This window comes from Nilaparvata lugens, chromosome X (assembly GCF_014356525.2).
Source record: "Nilaparvata lugens isolate BPH chromosome X, ASM1435652v1, whole genome shotgun sequence".
Taxonomy (NCBI): domain Eukaryota; kingdom Metazoa; phylum Arthropoda; class Insecta; order Hemiptera; family Delphacidae; genus Nilaparvata; species Nilaparvata lugens.
In genome coordinates this window covers 30,400,895-30,421,445 of record NC_052518.1, presented here as the reverse complement: position 1 = coordinate 30,421,445, position 20,551 = coordinate 30,400,895, and the positions used below count along the sequence as shown (strand labels likewise).

At 34.4% G+C, this 20,551-nt stretch overlaps 1 protein-coding gene across 1 annotated transcript in view; it reads right to left on the bottom strand.

Annotated features, from left to right (window-relative positions):
• Window positions 1-4,719: 4,719 nt before the first annotated feature.
• LOC111062901 overlaps window positions 4,720-20,551 on the bottom strand; it is a 55,350-nt gene continuing 39,518 nt past the window's right edge. The window contains exon 8 of the mRNA XM_039443147.1: window positions 4,720-9,577. Coding sequence (XP_039299081.1) covers window positions 8,156-9,577 — 1,422 coding nt within the window. The 3' untranslated portion in view covers window positions 4,720-8,155. The remainder of the gene's footprint in view (window positions 9,578-20,551) is intronic.

The window sequence follows — 20,551 nt, the reverse complement described above, 5'->3', positions numbered from 1 at the left end:
CCTAACCCTCCCCAATCTAGCTTAATCTAATCAAGACCAACCTACCCAGGCATAATCTAACCGAACCAAGCCTAGCCCAACATAACCATGCCTTATGTAATATAGGCTAAGCAAGCCTAACCATGCATAAGATAGGACAAATTCAGTAGCCACTGAAGATAGCAACAAATTATTAAGAATGAAAATTAGAATAGAATGACTTTTTATTTGTTGAAATATTGATTTTTTATTAAACAAAAAGTATGAAGTGTGCATTTTTTTTAATTTTCTCTAATATCTCGAAAAAATTGATTCAAGACTTTCAAGTGACTGAACATTTTTCAATCAGAATAAATTATTCTATAAAATCCAATAGTTTCAAATATCTCAAAATAAACGTCTTTCAAAGAAAAAGTACACTTTTTGTAAATCCTTTGCAATATCTCAAAAAGTATTGATCTTCAAACCAGTTTCATTGGATTCCTTGTCAAGTGTTACATAAGAATGGACTATTATAGAATCTATTGTAGTCATGAGAAAATTATGAAAAATTTCTGACTTTCTGCCGTGTTTCTACAGCTAATCCTTTGAATCGACAACAATGTGATACATGGTTGAACTCGTCTTGACCTCCTCTATCGATCTATGTAGGTCTCAATGTTAGATTCCGCAGCCCATATATAAAAGTTCAGCCAATTGTTGAATGCATCAGGAATTGCAACATTGAAGCTGTCTCCTGGGCAAAGACAAATGTCAGTTTATCACATCACGTGCTTTCAACCTTACAACACTGTAACTGACACGTTCTAATGAAGTGTAATATAAAGTCTGTACTGAGGCAACGAGCAAAGAAACAACATTTTCTGTGAATGTGTTTCTATTTTCTGTAACTACTGTATTTTATTTTCTGTGACTTAAGTATTAATTGTTATTTTTTCAAAACGTGGATAGCGGTAAAAGCGGTACTGGTATTGGAAACTACAATTCCAAACATTTAACATGCTTTAAAACCATATAAATGTTAAATATACAAAAGTAGGTATATGTATACCTATATGTACCGTATACAGCTGCATAATATGATTCATTCATAAATATAAAGTTTTACTTCAATAACAGATTTCAAAACCCTTTATTAACGACTATAACTTTATAATAATTGTAACTGAATATAGGCATAGGGTGCTAAGTGAAATCACTGGATCACACTTGAATTGCTATATTGGAATGAAAAATTATACATACACGAATAGCGCCTTGCACGGTAAATTTCATCTTGTGAAAACAGTTTCAAGACGTCAGACACTTGGCACTTAGCATCAATTCAACAAATATAACATATTGAAGCAAATTATTATAATATTATTAATTATATTGGCAATGGAAATTCAATTTTTTGCTAATGATTGGAAATCAACGGTACATTGATAATGATTATGAGTCGATTCAAGTCTAACGGAATTGTCATAATTCCGTTATTTTACTAATTCCTGTTTAATGAATTTTCAACATTAACTTGCAAACTAGGTGGTAGTTTAAAAATAAGAACGAGAAAACTTCATTTTTGGCAATCCAGGTAAATATTTGTGGGAAAGCAGTCGTTTCTGAGTTCTCAAATTCTTCAAGTGCACAATAGTTTTGTACTGGATACAAACAAACTACACAATAATTATTTATTTTTGTATGCCATTGGAGAAAAATTATGAAACAATAATTTTGGTTAAAAAGAAGTGGCTATAATACCCTAAACTGAATAAAAAACTAGATATTGTCCAATCACAGATTTTCAGAAATCTTTGCAAATTTTAAGAAATCTGTGGTTGGCAACATGTAGTATTTTTATTCAGTAAAAAATATTTATTGTATATTTTTATTCAGTATTGATATTACTACCACAATATCACCTTTTCAACTACTCAGAAAATACCTTAAACTTATTACCTTAGAATTTTAATTGAAAAAAAAAAACAGTTGAAAACGAATGAGATGTAATTTAATTTTATTGTCATGATAATCGAATTGTCTTAGTTTTGAATATCCCACTCATGTAAAGGTTTATTAGCAGTAGATAATATTTTCACAGTTGAACAGATTTAATGATGCATGAGAAAAGACTCATAAAATACTTAAAGTTTACTATCATAATCAGTAATTATATTTCATAATAATATATAGGCTTGGTTATATTTATATAAAATGTAATAGATAAATTCCATTTGTAATCCATAAAGCGGCCAACCATTTCAACATTTAATTTTGTAACGATGAACAACGAATTATTACACAAAACGAAAAAAAAATATTCAAAATTAATTCAACCTTTTCATCAGGAATCCCTCAATTTTTTCAACAAAATTTAATAACAAACTGAGAACGATTAGAACTTAATGTTGAAACTCAAAATTTATCAATAGGCCTAGTCCTCTAACGAATTTCAAAAATAAGTTATTGATATTAAATATTTCTTCCCAGTTTTGATTGATTGATTTGTAGGATTTCCAGCTTTATTACGACAAAATATTGAAATTATTTGAATAACTCTAGGTTATTGTCAGTTATTCAAGGTATTGAATGAACGGTACATTATCACAGCCCTAAAAACTATGTAAGAGAATTAAGAGAAGTTGTGAATTATCAAATACATGGGAAACGTCATGAAAACGTTTCAGAAACATTAAAACGGAAGAAAAATTGACACAAACGAAATTAGATTCATATTAAATTTTGACTTTTCAAAACTGACTTGCTGCATAGAAGTATGTATGATATATGCGGTAGACATTGAATAAAAATAAATGAAATAACTTTAAACTACTTCCGGTTGTCATACCTGTAAGGCTGGCCACTAAGGACAGGACATGCACGATGAACATGTGTGTACACATATGTTCACCATACATGTTTTGTCATCAGCGACAGGCTTCGCTGTTTGATAGCAGCTCCTGAAATAAAATAAACAACCAATAACAATAAATAAAACACTGTAAAAATACAAATATAATAAAATCTCAGAATAGGGAAAAAATAAATCAAAGATACAAAAACCTAACCAATAAACATTTTTTTGGTAACCTTTTTGTTGTGATGACACATCAATATAATATATGATGACATGTGTGTACAAAGTTTATGAGGTAAGGTTTTTGTTGTTTATTATTTTCTTTGCTTCTCTATTTGAGGTTGATTATTTTTGTTTTATTATAATCTATAATATAATAAGAGGAAGAATTGGCTTATACACGTTATAACAGAATATTTTGAATAACTGGCAAAATTGCTAAATGAAAAGATTTTATAGGTCTCAAGCAAACAGCTGCTTTGTTATCGCCGGGTGCGATATCATCAAGTTAGAGATTAGATAATAATGGGTATCCTGTCTACAATTTGAACAGCCAAATAGAAAAGAATATTATTGCTATTTATTTAATTACATAAAAAATGAATTTTTGAGGTTAGGCTCTATGATACTTACTGGTCGGCAATCTAAATAATCGGTCAAGCTGTATAATTTGAAATTTAGCCAGACACCTGTGGCAAATTTAGTTGTAAACAAATAGCATTCGCTTAAAATGTGATCCGAGGATTTGGTAACCACATGGCATGTTAATGTAAAAGGAGTTCTATTAAGAACGATATATCAGATTTACATGTTTAAATATGCACAGATAAAATATTTATTAAATTTTGATGTTATAATATATGCTCACTTGATCATTCTTTTTATTAGTAAATTATAAAGATGTAAATGAAGCTCATGTTCATTGGATAAATTGATTTATCTGATTTCCACCAGAGGCCGAACCTTAGCCCTGAGAGATACATATTAATATATTCAGAGATTTATAATTAGTTATTTATATTGATTTGGAAAGAAGATATATAGGATTTTATTCGACAAGCAACAGCAAGTAGATCGCTGAGCTACATAATTTAAATGCATATGATTGCTGATTTAAGAAGCACATGGTAATATTTCGTGCTAAAAGCAAAGTCAATACTAGTGAGCTGTCTGTGATATTTTCAATATATATATTTGTTCTTTATTTATTTTTTATACTTGTTGCTCTATAGTTTTATCTATTCGTTGATATTTTATGTAATATATTTGTGTCATTATTTGAATGGTGTACCCTTTATTTATTTCCCTATCTCCATGCATGACCAATCTCGCTATAATCTATTTAGTTACCAGTATTGAAATATTATTAAGATTACCATCCAACTATATTCTTCAATGAATAAGTTGGATAAGACAGCGATATACAGCATTGATTATCAAATCTTTGGAAATAATACATTTCCGAGATTTATATAAATTATTCAGTACCAGCAAATCTGATTTGAAGAATCTCAAGGTCATAGTAGTAAGTTGCAACACATAAATTCATAGAATTTATAAGGTAACCTGATAGAATATCGCCTTTGATTCCACTCGGTATCATTTTTCATTGCTGACCACTTTGGTGAATGGTAGCGGGTGGCATTGGTATAAAATCGTCTAGCACGATAATCAGAATCCTTATATCTGTCTACATCTACTGCATCTGTATTTACGGAATTCAACAAATCAGTCACAGAAACTGTGAACTGTTAGAGCGGCCAACGTCAGTAACCAGCAAAAGCAGAGAACTGTGGGAGCTCCTGAGAGAGCCGGTAAGAAATTGGTATTATTACTATTCCAGGAACCACAAAAAGGGTTATATATCTTACAAATCTTGCTCTACCAACTGCAACCAAGCAGGGCAACACGTTACTGAAAAAAATAATGTTACAACATGCGGTATAGGAAATTCACGTCATCATCACGTCTGAACTACTTGATCCATGAAATTTTGCATATTGATTCTTAATTTAGCGAGGATTCTTAATCTGAAGGCCTATTTTAAATTTTGCAATATTTCAGTAGGTCAAGTTTCCAGTTTGTCCATTTTTCAATTAGAGCCTTGTGGAGCTCGAGTTACCTGCTAGTTTTTAATAATTTTCTAATGGTTCATTTATTGGTTTTTATAATTGGTTGTTTCTTTTATGTTCAACACACTTGTCCTGTCATTAGTGACCACCCTTAATCTTACATTTCTAGTAAACTAAGACTTGCATTTCAAACAGCAGAACGATTGTACACGTCTACTAGAGATACACGTTAAAATACAAGGCAATCAAAAATGAGCAACATGGAAAAATGAGTTAAATTCTGTACGCGGGTTTCATATAAGTTTAATTTATATATGAATAATACATATGATTGGAAAAACTGAATGACTTTGAAATTTAACAAACAAATGATCAATTATCATCTGTTACGGATCTTATGAGTTGTGACCCAAAAATCAATTTGATGATGAATCATACAACTAAAATAGTAACTGAATAATGCAATAGTAGCAGAATAGCACCATTGAAAGGAAGATACAGTGTGCTACTTAATCTGACACAAAGAACGTAGTAATTAATTTGACAAAAATAAACAAAATGATATTTGATCTCACACAAATAAACATAGTAGTTGTTGAAATGAACAAAGAAACAAAAAGAGTAATAACAGAGAAGAACTGATTGTTTAACACACTTTACAGTCGTTAAAAACGTGTATTAGCATTTTAAATCTGCTAAACACATATAATAAACAAGAAGCCAGCGAAATGAATCAACATATTAAAGCTGTGATTCAAGATGAACTTGATCTGCTGCTGGCCGATACATCTGTTCTTACTAAATATACAATCATAAAATTACATAATTTTGACCAGAATTCCAATTTTAACAAAATATTTTCAAGAACCATGTTCGGATTAGCTTGAAATAACATACTCAATGACTTAAACATATTATATCATTTAAACGACGATGAAACGAACCCAGTTGAACAAGGTAAGTAGCCGAACAATACTTTCACTTCCCCACACTAAACTTCAACGTTATTGTTCAATAATACGTTCACAAATACTTGAAACCACTGGCCCATTCTGACGCTTCACATAATATATCATTAAACGTGATACTTCTTGGCGTGCATTGTAACAAACCTTCAGCGGTCACCTATCACTAAAGATGCCATATATTAGAAAATAAGGTGGCACTCGATTTGTAATTGAATTTCCCAAAAATGTTATTCTTGTATTTTTGTAAAATCAACGGTTTTTTGTATTCAAGAAATAACATTTTAAATGGCCGCCATCTTGTTTTATGAATTTGGAATTTGTGTGGCTCTATCTAGTTGTCATGAATGCTTGTGCAAAGTTTCTCTACCGAATGTTCAGCCATTATTTACAAAAAACAAAATGGCGGCTGTGTGAGGACTAAGGACTTTCGGATAGTTTGAAAATGTTATTTAGATATGTTTCTTACCCAGGAAAAATACCCTAGAATATTGGTAGGGAGTTTGGAAACACACTGTAAAATATTCGGCCATATTTGAAAATAAGAGTCAATAGTCCAGGCAATGAAGTCCAGAGTATGTAGTCCAGGCAATGAATGCTCAAAAAAGGGTATAGAGAGAAATGTTTGGAAGACAATTTTCCACCCCGCAGTTCTATTAAGGGTAGTAAAGAGGTAAACATATAAAAAGACCCCTCCCCTACGTAGCTTTGAGGTTTTTTATAACTCCATCAACCTCATTGACATTTGTAGGAAAAAGAAAAAATTCTTCATGACTATTCTGTCTTGAGGATTCATGTGCTACAGAGTTTTAATTTGCTGGAGCCATGGATACTAAAAATGATTAAAAGTCTCTGCTATGAACTTGCAATCTGTACTCAATTTATCATGATATTAAATTTCGGTGGGCATTGATCTTTTTTGTTACACCCTCTAAGTCTATTTACAGTCTCTTAGCTAGACTTGAATATGTTGGCAGAGGAAATTATAAATTTACTAAAATGTTTTTTCTTCGCCTCTTCAACCTTATTGTTATATTGCTCATTTACTTTTTTAAGTAGCTGTATGTCTATGTTCACTCCTTCACTAACTCTGCTTTTTGCTATCTCTAGACGATCTCATTACTTCTATCTCCTTAGTCATCCACTGACCTTTCATAACGTTTTCTTAGATTATTATCATTCAATCTCTTGCTGACTGTTTTGACCGGACAATGTATCTTGAAATGATAGAGCAGAATCCTATAGAAATTCATCAATTGTAGATCTGGATCGGATTGGTCATGGACCGACTTCCAGCTCTCAACACTTAATGTCTGTCTCAAACTATTACTTATTAGTCTTATGATCATATGGTTGTCATGAGCAAACAGAACATATGATATTCAATTTTACGAGTCAAGTTCCTGTCACAGTTTACAGCAATAGAATGGATGTTCATCAGTAAAGAGATTATTTCATTATTTACGATACAACACAAACATTCTATGTTTTTTCATTACAATCATGCGCACATCTGTTGAACTATTTTACTCCCTTATGAAATACAGAGAATAATTGAGCTGTGTGATCAGATATAAATGCATGCAAAACACTAACCATATAGCCTTCTTCAGGAATATTTGTAACTGCATTATCTATAGCTGTAGCATTATTTGCTGTTATTCTGGTTGGAAGGTGTACAGCATAAAACAAACCAAATTGATTTAAAGTATTTATCAAATTTCTTTTGAGAGGATAGTCATTTATTTAGAATATCAATGCTATAATACCCCGCTAGTATTAAATTGTATTCAATGGTCACAAGCAACTTATCGACTTGAAATTTTCAAAGAATATATTACATCACCATAAGGCCAACGGTAAACTCATACAATGACAAAAATCCTGTTTTTCAGCCTGAACCCTATCCCACATGCCTCAATATTTGCTTCACTACAGAATTCTGATAATTTATTGAATAGTTTAATAAATTCGATAAATACTTGTACAGTACAACTGTGATTATAATCCCTCGTAAAAATCGTCCACTTGAACATTCGATAATTCAGAACGATCCTCATAATGTACATTTGATAAATAAATACAACACATATAGAAATACATTACCTATTACATGCGATAACATAGTTGGCAATGTATTGTTTCCTCTTAGTTCGTCTTCAGTACACCACAACATTTACAAATTGTGTCTTTATTTGTTTGTTTTCAATATAACTGTTATTGAGCTCGGTTCAAGTTATTGTAATTTGTTTTATTTTGTTTTTGTGAGTTGTAAATAAATTTAATTGAAAAAAAGATTGCTAAAATACTAATACTACAGTTAATTCGATAAAGTAAGTGGCACATTGTACAACACGGGGCTTTATTAGATCGAGTATAATGAAAAGTGATGACTTACCAGATTTAACATAGTTAACAGTCTTCTCAAGATCGTAGGGTTCTTTGGTGGGCGTCGCCAGCAGCTCACGGTTGATATCGAAGCCAAAAGTGACATCGAGCGTTTTCTTAGGAGAAGAACGGCCACTGCGGTTCATCAAAATGACTGGTGGCCTCTTATCCGCCGCTGCTTTGCTACTAGCAGATTGTTCTTTTCTAGCATCACTATCCACTCTTTCAATCGAATCTTTTTTATTTACAACACTAGATTTAGTAACGGTAATAGTCTCTTCTAGGGAAATGTCAGTATCACGGGTTGCGGCCCGGTTGCGCTTGAAGGTGAACTCGACGAATAAGTCACCTGATGCAGTTTTCCTAACGATAGGTTCACCGGTGGCAATTTTCCTTGCTAGTGGCGGGTATTCTTCTACTGGTAGTAGTAGCATGTCGCTGTCGGTATCAGTCATCGCGTCCTTTCTGAGAGGCGCGGACAGTGACAGGGTAGTGGGCAGTGGTGGGGGTGGTGGTGGAGGTGTGGGAGGAGCGGGCGGCGGTGACGATACTTGGATGCTCATGGTTCGCGTAATATCGGCGTAGGACGCCTGAGGAGTCGACCCACCAGAAGTAGATGTCTTGCCGACGGTTGGTTTAGGCGTTGTGGAGGATACGGGCAAGGAGTGCACACTATCCAAGTCGGAACTGTCCGACTTGTCGGAGGGTGGAACAGACGAGGCTGACTTCCTGCGTGGTTGTATTCGATCCTGAATGGTCTTTGCACTGCGCCGATAGTGTGACGGGAAGCCTTGGTGTGGACAGTACCCGGAATGGGACGCACCTCTGCCCTGGCGGCCAAAGTTGTTGGCTTGGCGTTTCTTCTTACGTTGTTTCTTTTTACATACCAAGTGAAATTCTGAATCTTGCAGGTCAGAGCTTTCTTTTTCGAGAGGTTTCTTGTGGTCGATGACCTGGATCTGTTCGACTGATACAGTCCGACAGCTCGCCTCCAACTCATTATCATCCAATGTCACTTGCTTGATAGGTTTAACACGTGTGTTGTTTTCTTCGGTAGTTTTCTGACTAGGACTAGTCAAATCTTCGAGTTTGGTTTTGGATATTTCTTCCATGCTATTCGACTTATGTATTTTTCTCTCTGATTCCTTGCCTGCACGCCTTTTCCGTCCTTCGTCTTCTTTGGACTTGGTGGGCCGCACTTGACGTGATTTCTGTGATTTGCATTCTTCGGTAGTGCCGGAGCCTGAATTGATGTATTTCATCAACGAATCTATGTCTTCTTCCCAACGATGACCCTCTATGTTCTCTGCGTTCACGATGTTACGATAATTCTTCTGTAAAAAAATAATGATGTTATCAAAATCTGGTTGACAAACGAGGAAATTTTCTCAACAAGTATATACGTTTAGCGTATATATTAGTGTAATATAAACAGGATACACACGACACGGATAGATTAAAAACTTACATTTAAACGAGAATTTTCGGGGTGCTGGGCCCCCTTTGTCAATCAACCTTTTATATATATATATATATTATATATATATATATATATATTATATATATATATATATATGAAAGCGAAATGGCACTGATTCATTCACTCACTCATTCATTCATTCATAATCAACAGAACTAAAAGTCTACTGGAACAAATACGTTCAAATTTGGCAGGTTTTCAGTTGGCCTTCTAGAGGCGCACGAAGAACGGATTCGAAAAAAAATCCAAAGATAAGCCCAAATCTGCTTTTTTCGGCGTTAATAAGCTTTTTCAAGAACCAACTGGCAAAAATGTTCTAATTTTGGTTCATAGGCTCAGCTAGAGTCTATAAATTTTGCGATGAGAGGACTTCAATATTTCGTCAAAGATACGCCCAAAATCGGTGTTTTTTCGTGTTTTCTCACTTTTTTCAATAATTGATACGAAATATTCATTCAATTTGACAAACAGGTTTGACTGAGCATCTCATGTGAGCATCATCCGCAATAAAAAAGCCTATATAAAAGGTTCAAATTAGTTGGAGGTTCAGCTGGGGTCTAAGATCTTATGTTGAAAGGACTTCAATATTTCGCCGAAGATACGCTCAAAATTGGCGTTTTTCAAAAATTTTCAGCCTTTTCATTTTCTTATAGACACAAATTGGTCAAATTTGGTTCACAGGTCCTTCTAATATTTTCTGAGTTTCGGGTAAGTTTTCCAATGTTTACAGGAACAAACGAACATGTGTGACACTAAAGTGAACACAGGTTTTCAAGGTATTAAATTAGCTTGAGTAATGGTATTAAACTTGTAAATGTGTGTGAAATAAATTTAATTGAAATTGAAAAAATGAAATGGCGGTGCTAAATTAAAGGGTTTCTTATTCCAAGTTTTTCATACTTTTTAAGAGGATTCGATATGGATGTTAGATAAGTTCTAAACATCATTCCTGTTTCAAACTTCGAAGAACTATTACACCGAAATACAATGGCGCAGTACAAGATCAATGCAAAAGACGTAATTATTTTTAGCTACACAAATAAAGATTCACTTCATACATGTAAAGATCATGGACATGTATAATGAAAATATCCTCACAGAACCAGGGCTCATAATTACTGTAAATGACGTGCATTTTAGATTGCGGATCAAGTTGAATTGATGATTATTGCCGCATTCACACTTGCGATGCATCCAGGCCCTCGTTGCTGTTCTTGCTGGGTCTTTTGAAGACCCAGGATCTGGGTTGCTTTGAAAGTCAGCTGGCCCTACAAAGCAGCAAGGATGCCTGGAAGCATCGTCAGTGTGAGTGCGGCAATAATCAGGGATTCGCTTCACCCTTCAACTTTTCCATTTTATATGTCTATGGAATCATCTATTTTTGTGAATGTGCAGGAGAATTGAGCTCGGGATCTCTGACTTCAACTTGGTGAAGATAGCCAATGATTATTGACTCCTTGTGGCCCAAACTGGACGATATAGATGTAAAAAACAGTTCATTTCAACAAGAGGGTGCAATGTGCCAGACAGTGCACAAACCAATTAACATTCTGGATTGTCTGTTTCCAGACATGTTAAAATCGTGCAGAAGCAAGGTTAACTCACCACTAAAATAGTGTGATTTGACCCGCTAAACGTTTTCTTGTGCTAAGTCTATGCGACGGTCTATAATAATATGCAGTCGATCATTGATACTCAGAAAGTAAATATTACCGTAGCCATCAATGAGATCAAGCCTGATTTGTGTGCCAGAATAAATGGAAAAATTGACTTTTCGGATCTCCGCCATCCTGCGAAGCCGAGGCGGCCATTTGAAATTTATCAAATTCCATGAATAATGGAATTAATTCAAACAAAAAAATATTGTCAATATCTCATACACAGCTTGTTTTTCAGTTTTAAAGATAGGAAGCGCTTAACGAAAACACTTATATAAGAAGCTTAGAACTCCGTGTACGAACATAACAAAAGTGAAGTATATAAATTCCTTATTTCAAAAGCCTACTATAGTGTAAAAGATTTTGGCGGTAGGAGGTAGCGTGGTTTGTAAGTACTCTAGTTTTCATAACTGGATTCCATGTGTGCTTTTTATTGTAAATTGTTATGCTTACTTATTAAGACCTGACATTGCTTAGACGTTATTCAACTGTAGATTGTGAAATGTAGGCCTGCTGTGTTGAATAAAATATTATATCTTATAACCTCTCGACTGTTGATAGAGTTTCAGAAAACAGTTCCCGTTCTTGACCGGCTCAACTGTAATTATTCTAAAATAAGATTTAGGCAAGAAAAATGTTGTCATGTTTGCTACTGTTAAAGATTCTAGTGGTTTCGCTGACACCCTTTATACGGTGGAGCTGCAGAGGAATGTGAAGTAATTTGAGAGTGTTAGATGAAAAACTACCCCGTGCTATGTTTGCTTTAAAAAAAATAGCTAGAATAGAAAACGTAAAAACATCTGTTTAATCATAATTATTTTCTGGCTCATATCCGATACAGTATTTTGTTCTGGTGTAGCAGTGAAACCAACCTTCAGATGATTTTTCAGAAGCAAAAGAAGGCGATCAGGGTGATTGAGGGGCTGACTCTAGGGTGTCATGTGAACTAAATTTCAAGAAACGCCAACTACTAGCAATTCCAGCACTTTAATGTTTTAGATTTTGCATCTTCTGTTTCCACAAATAAACAGAAATTGACAGAAAATAAAAAGAAACTCCATAACAAGCTGGCACAAGCTGGGGACGCAGTGTGAAGGCTCTAAAAACATCTATCCTAGCACTAGTATATGTAGGATATGAGATTTTAGCGATGGTAATTCTATTTTGACGTATGATATAATATCATCATATGAAAGTAGTCATGTGATTAATTCAAAAAGCAACATCGTTATAAAATAAATAAACAAGTTAGTTTTTAGGAGAAAAGCTCAATGAATAGATTGAGAAAATGTAAAATGTGAAAAAATGTTTATTGATTTGTATCAGGATATTAATTTAAAGAATAATATCCTACATTTTTGGGGCCCATCCGGGATTGGATTGAATTGAACAGGATATCTGAAGTTTTGTGTGAAAAAATGTCATATTTAGTAAGGTCAAATAAGTGTGACTTGCTGAAAACAGCAGAAGAGTTGAATATTGATCTGCCTATTAATCTGAGAATAGTAGAAATAAGTAAATTGATTACCGAATCAGAAGGCTACGACGAAGAGTTTACCAAGAATTTGTTGAAGAGAGTAAAAACAGATAGAGAAAATTATGAGATAAAGGAACGAAAACGTGAAGAAAAGGAACGAGAACGTGAGGAAAAGGAACGTAAAGAGAGACGAGAACGTGAGGAAAAGGAACGTGAAGAGAGACGAGAACGTGAGGAAAAGGAACGTGAAGAGAGACGAGAACGTGATGAAATATTTATTTTGCAACGTAAAATGTAAACGTTGAAAACGTTGTAAAAATTAGCAGCAGTTTGAATTGAGAAAATTCGAGCTTCGAAACAGAGTTTGTGGTAACTATAATCACAATCAAGAAGTTAGTCTTCTTGAGTTGATTTCTAACCATGGTAAGTTAGAACATTTTTCAAAACCTAGATTTGAAATCAATCTAAAAATTTACAAGCATTTGATCTAATTTCTTGTAATGATAACTTGTCAAATCCTTGCAATGGAGAATTATTGAAAATCGATAAACAAAAACTTGAAAGTATTAATGGTTATGTCAGTTTAAAATCTGTAGCCTACAATCATCTGTAGAGAGGAAGGAAGAGGGTGACGATGAGGTGGAAAGGGAACTTAGATGGAATAGTGGAGAGGAAGATGGAATTGAATCAAATAATGAAATCAAGGAAAGAGTTGGAGAACGGGATGAGTATGTACACGGAATGAGGAAAGATGAGAAAGATGTAGGAATGGAAGAAAGTCAAGATATGAATTTAGAAAGAAATAAAAAAGAAATATTGGCTTATATTGAAAAAAGTGAATTTGATAAGAATAATTATAGAATGAGGAATATGTATGAATTGATGAATACTCGAAATTCAGAGGAATGGCCTGAAAGACATTCGGATGGGAAAGACATTGATGAAAATTGTATAATTGATAAGCGTGAAGATTTAGAAAGAGAGGAAGTAAAGTTGAATGTTGATGAGGGAAATACGATGAATGAAAATGGTGTAGTTGAGGCAAACCCAGGCGCAGATTCTGATAATTTTGATGGTTTGAACGGAATTGACAAAAACTGAAAAAAAAACGGTTTAAAAAAATAAAATTCTGTAATAAATGATGGTGGAACAAGACATGATAGAAGTGAGAAACGACTAAATAGAAATAATTCAACATAGTCTTATAACAGTGTAGATGAGCGGAATGGAACGTATGAAGACGTATGGATGAGAAAAGAGATAGAAACCGGCAATATTGGAGAGAATCATTTGATGGAGCTAGTGATGATGAAAAGCTTAGGAAGAGAAAAAGAGATATAAACAAATTCAGGATATACCCGAAGAAAATTCTAAAAAATCTAGGAAATCTTGGAAAGGTTTTGTCATCAGACAAACAAAAAGGCGAGCAGTAATCTTTGAAAAATAGCAAACAGTCAAGTCGAAAGCATTCAGCTCGGATGAAAAAGAGAAGAAAATTGATGAAAAAGCAATTCAAAGTACCCCATCAGCCAAAGGAAGTCAGTCTCATCAGGCAGTGTTGCGTGTAATGTGTAGTGTTAAGTTTTGTTCACGTTCGTTTTGTATGTTTTGTTTATGTTTGTTTTATTTTGCGTGTTTTGTTTATGCTTGTTTTATTTTGCATGTTTTGTTCATGTTTGTTTTATTTAGTGAAGGCTTGAGAGCAAGCCAATTTGTCAGAATGGCCGAGTGTAGGATATGAGATTTTAGAGATGGTAATTCTATTTTGAAGTATGATATAATATCATCATATGAAAGTAGTCATGTGATTAATTCAAAAATCAACATCGTTAATAAAATAAACAAGTTAGTTTTTAGGAGAAAAGCTCAATGAATAGATTAAGAAAATGTAAAATGTGAATGTGTGGAATTAATAAAAGTTTTATTGATTTGTATCAGGATATTGATTTAAAGAATAATATCCTAAATATATAGTGCAGCAGAATACTGTTCATCAGTATGGGAGCACAGCATTCACACTAAGAAAATAGACGTCACCCTGAATGAGACTATGAGGAAAATAAGTGGAACCATAACTGAAACTGGATGGTTGCCTGTCCTATGCAACATTGTGCCACCCGCATTGAGAAGAAAAGAGAGGACTTATCAATTGGTGAACCGCTTATCCTCCAAACAAGAGCTCCCACTAATGAAGGATATGCTGAATCCACCCCTTAAAAGATTGAGGTCCAGGCATAATCTCCGACTGGCGGAAGTTGAGAGACAAGATGTTGAAGAATTGTGGTGGCAGGAATGGTTTCAGATAAACATAAAGAATAAGACGTTGGTGGAAGAACCATTTGTGCCTTTGCCAGGAATGGATTTGCGAGAGAAACTTTGGTACAGGTTGAATCGCATCTGCAGGCAGGTGTGCTCAAGCACAGACTACTTGGTGCATAGCCACTGACCCCCACTGCACCTGTGGAGATGTGCAGACGATGCAGCACTTAGTGGAAGACTACCCACTGTATTCCTATGAAGGGGGACTCAGGGGCATTCACCAGGCGGATGAGCGTGCCATATCATGGCTGGAGGGGACTGTGGGAGAGCTTGGCATCTGAACTCACAAAAAGGAATGAAACCTGACGAGACATATTTATTAGTTTGTCTATTTGTTGTTATTTGTGTATTTTATTACTTACTGAACTGGGCCTGAAAAAACATAAGCATAAATAATATGTAAACAGCTATTTATCAAGCTCCCATGCTGTTTATTTTTATTTTATTTTTTGTTACTTCGTTACTAAAGACTTTTCAACCTTGTTTATTATATTATGTTGTTAAGATTATTATGAGAGTTCAAGATATTAAGGTGTTCTAAAATGTATAAATAATTGACATTAAAATTCGATTTTCAAACATCTGAACATCGTCGTCGATTATTATTTCTTCACAGAGTGAATAATATTACAAATCGGATTTTTGTTCAATATGGTGCCAAAAGGTAAGAGTGAAATATTATTTTAAGTAGATAAAAAGTTTGTTTTGGAAAAGTTTTCTGGCAGAGGTAGACAAATTGAAAAATTCTGGTTAGAAGATTTTGAAAAGGAATGTACTCGTTTCAATTCATAAAAATGAAGAGAAAATAGCTTGTTTGAGATTATTTCTAACTGGAAATTCAGTAGATTGGTAAGTTTCAACCAAATGTAAATTGGGATTGGAAAAATGGAATTCATGGTCAAATGCATCTCTTCAGACATATTCGAATAATGGTTGGTTTAATGTCAGATATGCATATTCATTCAAATATATTGAAGGTGTTGGAACAATGGCTGTTGCTTGAATGTGAAAGAACTATGACAGACGAATCTAGAATTTCACATATAGTTGTGGGATTTCTTTCCAAAACAGACTAGATAAGGATAATATTACAACAACGAAAGAACTTATGAACAAAATTCAAAAATATGAACCATGTATAAGCACCCACACATTGAATTCCAGTAATAGTTCAAATATAAGATGGAAGAGATGGAAAGAAAGAAAACTCCTTGCCCTAAATGTACAAATTTAGGAAAACTGAATCGCTTTCACCCAGCAGAAATCTGTAGAAATAAGAATAAAGCAGTCGATCTCACAACCTGTGAAGAAGATACACTACTTGATTTCGACTATTCAAAAAAAGCCGGCGAGTAAGTTCGTTTCATTAATTGAATGTACATGTACTTATTGATAGAAAGAAAATCGCTAAAGGTGTAAATGATAACGGTTCTAACATTACATTGATAAATCAGAAAATTGTTGATGAGCTGAAGATAAAACTCATGAGTGATCAAAACCCTTTTCGAACTATTTATTAGTGATGTAAACTTTACAAACGGCCGGGCTTGATTAAAATGAAGATTAATGAAATTGAGGGGACTCAAGATGTACTCGTTGTGAAGAATAATAATTTTTCTTATGACTTACTTCTTGGATTGGATGCAAGAAAAAAGGTTCAAGTTAATTCAAAATTAGAATCTAGAGATTTTACAAAAGGTTCATGATAAAACAGAAAGATTGAACCATACTAGCGAGGATAAGCATTATGTTTTTTTCAGTGAGTATGGAAAAATATCTGAGTTACCTAGATACTAAAAAGAGATAAACTGTTACAAGACTGATCGAATGTTATGAATCTCTATTTGCAAAACACAAATATGATGAAGGTGAAGTAAAACATGCAGTGGTAGAAATCAAACTTTCAGAAGATAGATAAATCATCAAGAAGCCTTACAAAACAAGTATATCAGATGAAAAAGAAATTTAACAATAGATTTCATAGCTTCTAGAGGCAGGCTTAATTGAGTATTCTACTTCACGTTTTGCATTTCCTGTAACACTTGCTTTCAAACGAGAAGAGAAACTTACAAACGAGAAGAGAACAAAAGATCTCAGCTGTGTATTGATTTCAGGGAATTGAACGAAATTGTAATACCAGAGCCGCAACCGTTCCAAGAATAGAAGATATAACAGTGAAGGCTGGTAATTGCAAATGGTACACAGTACTGGATGTGAATTCAGCATTCTGGTCCATACCAATAGAAAAGAAGACTGACTGAAAACTGCATTTGAGACCCATGAAGGCCACTATCAATGGTAAAGGATCCCATTTGGATTGAAAACTGCACCTGCAATTTTTCAAAGAACTTTGGGAAATACTTTACAAAAAAATAAGCTGACATATTTTTGTACTTGCTACATTGATGATATTTTGATATTTTCAAAAACATTTGAAGAACATGTAAAACATATAGACTTTATACTAAATAAAAGTTCAATCAAATATTTGAAAATAATTATGTGTGCCCTCTCACTGACAATCTCAAAGCAATTGAAAATTTTCCACAGCCGAAAACCAAGAAAAATGTACGCCACTTCTTGGGGAAAATGAATTTATATTATTAGTATTTGGAAAACGCAGTTGAAACTCTGGAACCTTTACACAAACTTCTGAGGAAGGTAACACCTTTTATTTGGCCAAGGTTATGTGACGAGGCATTTAGAAATGTGAAAAAATACTTATGTTCAAGTCCTGTATTACAGATTTACAATTATGAAAAACCAGTGCACATCTTTACCGATGCTAGTGAAGAAGGATTTGGAGCCATACTGAAACAACCAAATGAAAATAACGAGCTACATCCGGTAGCATATTTAAAAAAAAAACAAGTCCTGCTCAAAGGAAAAAAAGGCTATTCTTTTAGAATGCATGGCAATAAAAGAGGCAATTATGTACTGGCAATATTGGTTGACAGGACGAAAATTCATGGTGACTACAGATCACAAGCCACTGGAGAATCTTGGAGTGAGAGCCAGGACTGATGAAGAATTGGGTGATCTTGTATATTATCTTTCACAATATGATTTCACACTTACATACAGTCCAGGAGAAGGAAACGTTGAAGCAGATACTCTATCAAGGAATTTGGAGCACTTTGAAGGTAATGAAGAAAATTTTAACAGTTGTGAACTTGATAACAATAGAAGAAATAAAAAAAAGATCAAGAAGAGAGCAAACAAACAATAATGAATAGTAGAAATGTAAAGTATAATGGAGAAATAGTCTACAAACCCTTGAGGGAAAACAAAATAATCTTCCTTTCCCGAGAAAAATGAAGAGAATTGATTGAGAAAATACATCATCAATTAGGACATATTTGGGCTCACCAAACATTATTACACATTACTACTTTTTCAATATGGACGTGATGGTCAATAGCTATTGCAATTCCTGTGACATATGTAACAAAAAGAGGTCCATCAATAGGATTGCTTTCATAATTGGGTCCAGCCATTGCACCATATGAGATTATGTCAATAGATAATGTTGGTGGGTTTGCTGGAAATAATTCTAAAAACCGATACTTACACAAATTGGTTGACCACTTTTCTAGATTTGCATTCACATCAAGTTCTAGTGGACAAACGACTAAAGACTAAATTCGTTTACTAGATCCTGTCTCACAAAATCACTCTCTTAAGATCCTACTGGCCGATCAATATACATCAAACGAGTCGAAAGAGTTGAGAGACTACTTAATTGGAAAAGGCGTAACAATGGTGCTACATCTGTAGATTGCCCCCCTGATATGGCTCTGTTTCATTGACGACATATTCCTCATATGGCCTCATGGACATGATACCCTCTCCTACTTCCTCAATCAACTCAACTTCAACTACTCTGTCTCCTTCACCTGGAATATTCCTGAATCCTCCATCAACTTCCTAGATGTCAATGTAATCCTTTCTAACTCCAATACCTTATCCACCAATACTTTCACCAAATCCACCCACACTCAACAGTTCCTACACTTTGAGAGTTGCAATCCCTACCACATCAAAAGATCCCTCCAACGTTCCCTCTCAATCCGAGGCCAAAAAATTGCAGTGATCCCCACCATCTTGACCAGTACCTCAAAAAACTCCACCAATCCCTCCTGAAATGTAACTATCCTGAAAGGTTGTTACAGAAACAAATCTCCTCCAAAACTGGCACTAATCCAACCACAAAAAATTCCCAAATCCCACAAACTCCAAAGCTCTGTACCACCTACTTCCCTGGAATTGAAAACCTCAAACCTGTCCTAAAAGATCTGTTCCATGTCATCTCCTCCAATCCCTCTACCAAACACCTTTTCCAGCAACCACCCACCCTCATTTATAAGCAACCTCCCAACCTCAAGAAAATTCTCAGTAAAAACAAATCACTCACCTCTGATGAAATCCCAACTTTACCTGGTACCCTACCTTGCAAACGCCCCCGCTGTAAAACCTGTCCTATCACTGATTCTTCCATCTCCTTTACCAGTCCTATCACCAACTACACCCACCAAATCCATCAATCCAGTAATTGCATCTCCAAAAACTGCATCTACCTCCTTTCCTGCAACTTCTGTCCTGCCTTCTACATAGGTGAAACCACCACTGCCCTAACCTCCGGATCAACTATCACAGGGCTTCCTTTAAAAATAATACTTCCCTACCCATGGCTCTGAGCACAACAAGAACTTTGGCCAATGCTTCAAAGTCAAAGTCCTTGCCACCCTCCCTCCCACAGCCCCCTCCAGAGATGTCAAGACGAAAAAATTGGCTTTTATTTGGGTGCTTGGAGCTGCTTCCAGTCCTGGTCTCAACAGACAGCAATAGTACCATAGCTATCAACTCTACACCAACTGTTTAATTAAATTGAAATAAATTCCATCAAATAATAAATTTCACAGCTATCAAATATATATATTAAATGTTCAATAAAAATGAAAAATAAATTTCATTCAAGTTCAATTCTACAATTCCTTTCTCCAATTTTAGTCTAATTCTTTTTTATTTCTAATTTTAAATCTCCTCTTTTCTATCAATTCATAAGCTACAACTTTTCCTTATTCATAACCCACTAAAATCTTAAATATCCCGTTTGTAACCGCCCCCTAAATACCCCATAATGTCCCCTGAATCTGTACCCTTTTTCTCTCCATCCGTCTGCACCACGTAATCTGTGGTCTCTGCTGCTACAATTGACTCTCCGTGCGTACTCTGTGGTCACGACCGTTTGATTTCAAACTGTACCACTCACTGCTCGGTTGAGGAAGGAAACTCAGTTTCCGAAAATTTCCGTTTCTAATGTAAGTTTTCAAGTATTTTCAATCTATTTATGTATTGTGTCTCCTGTTTTAAT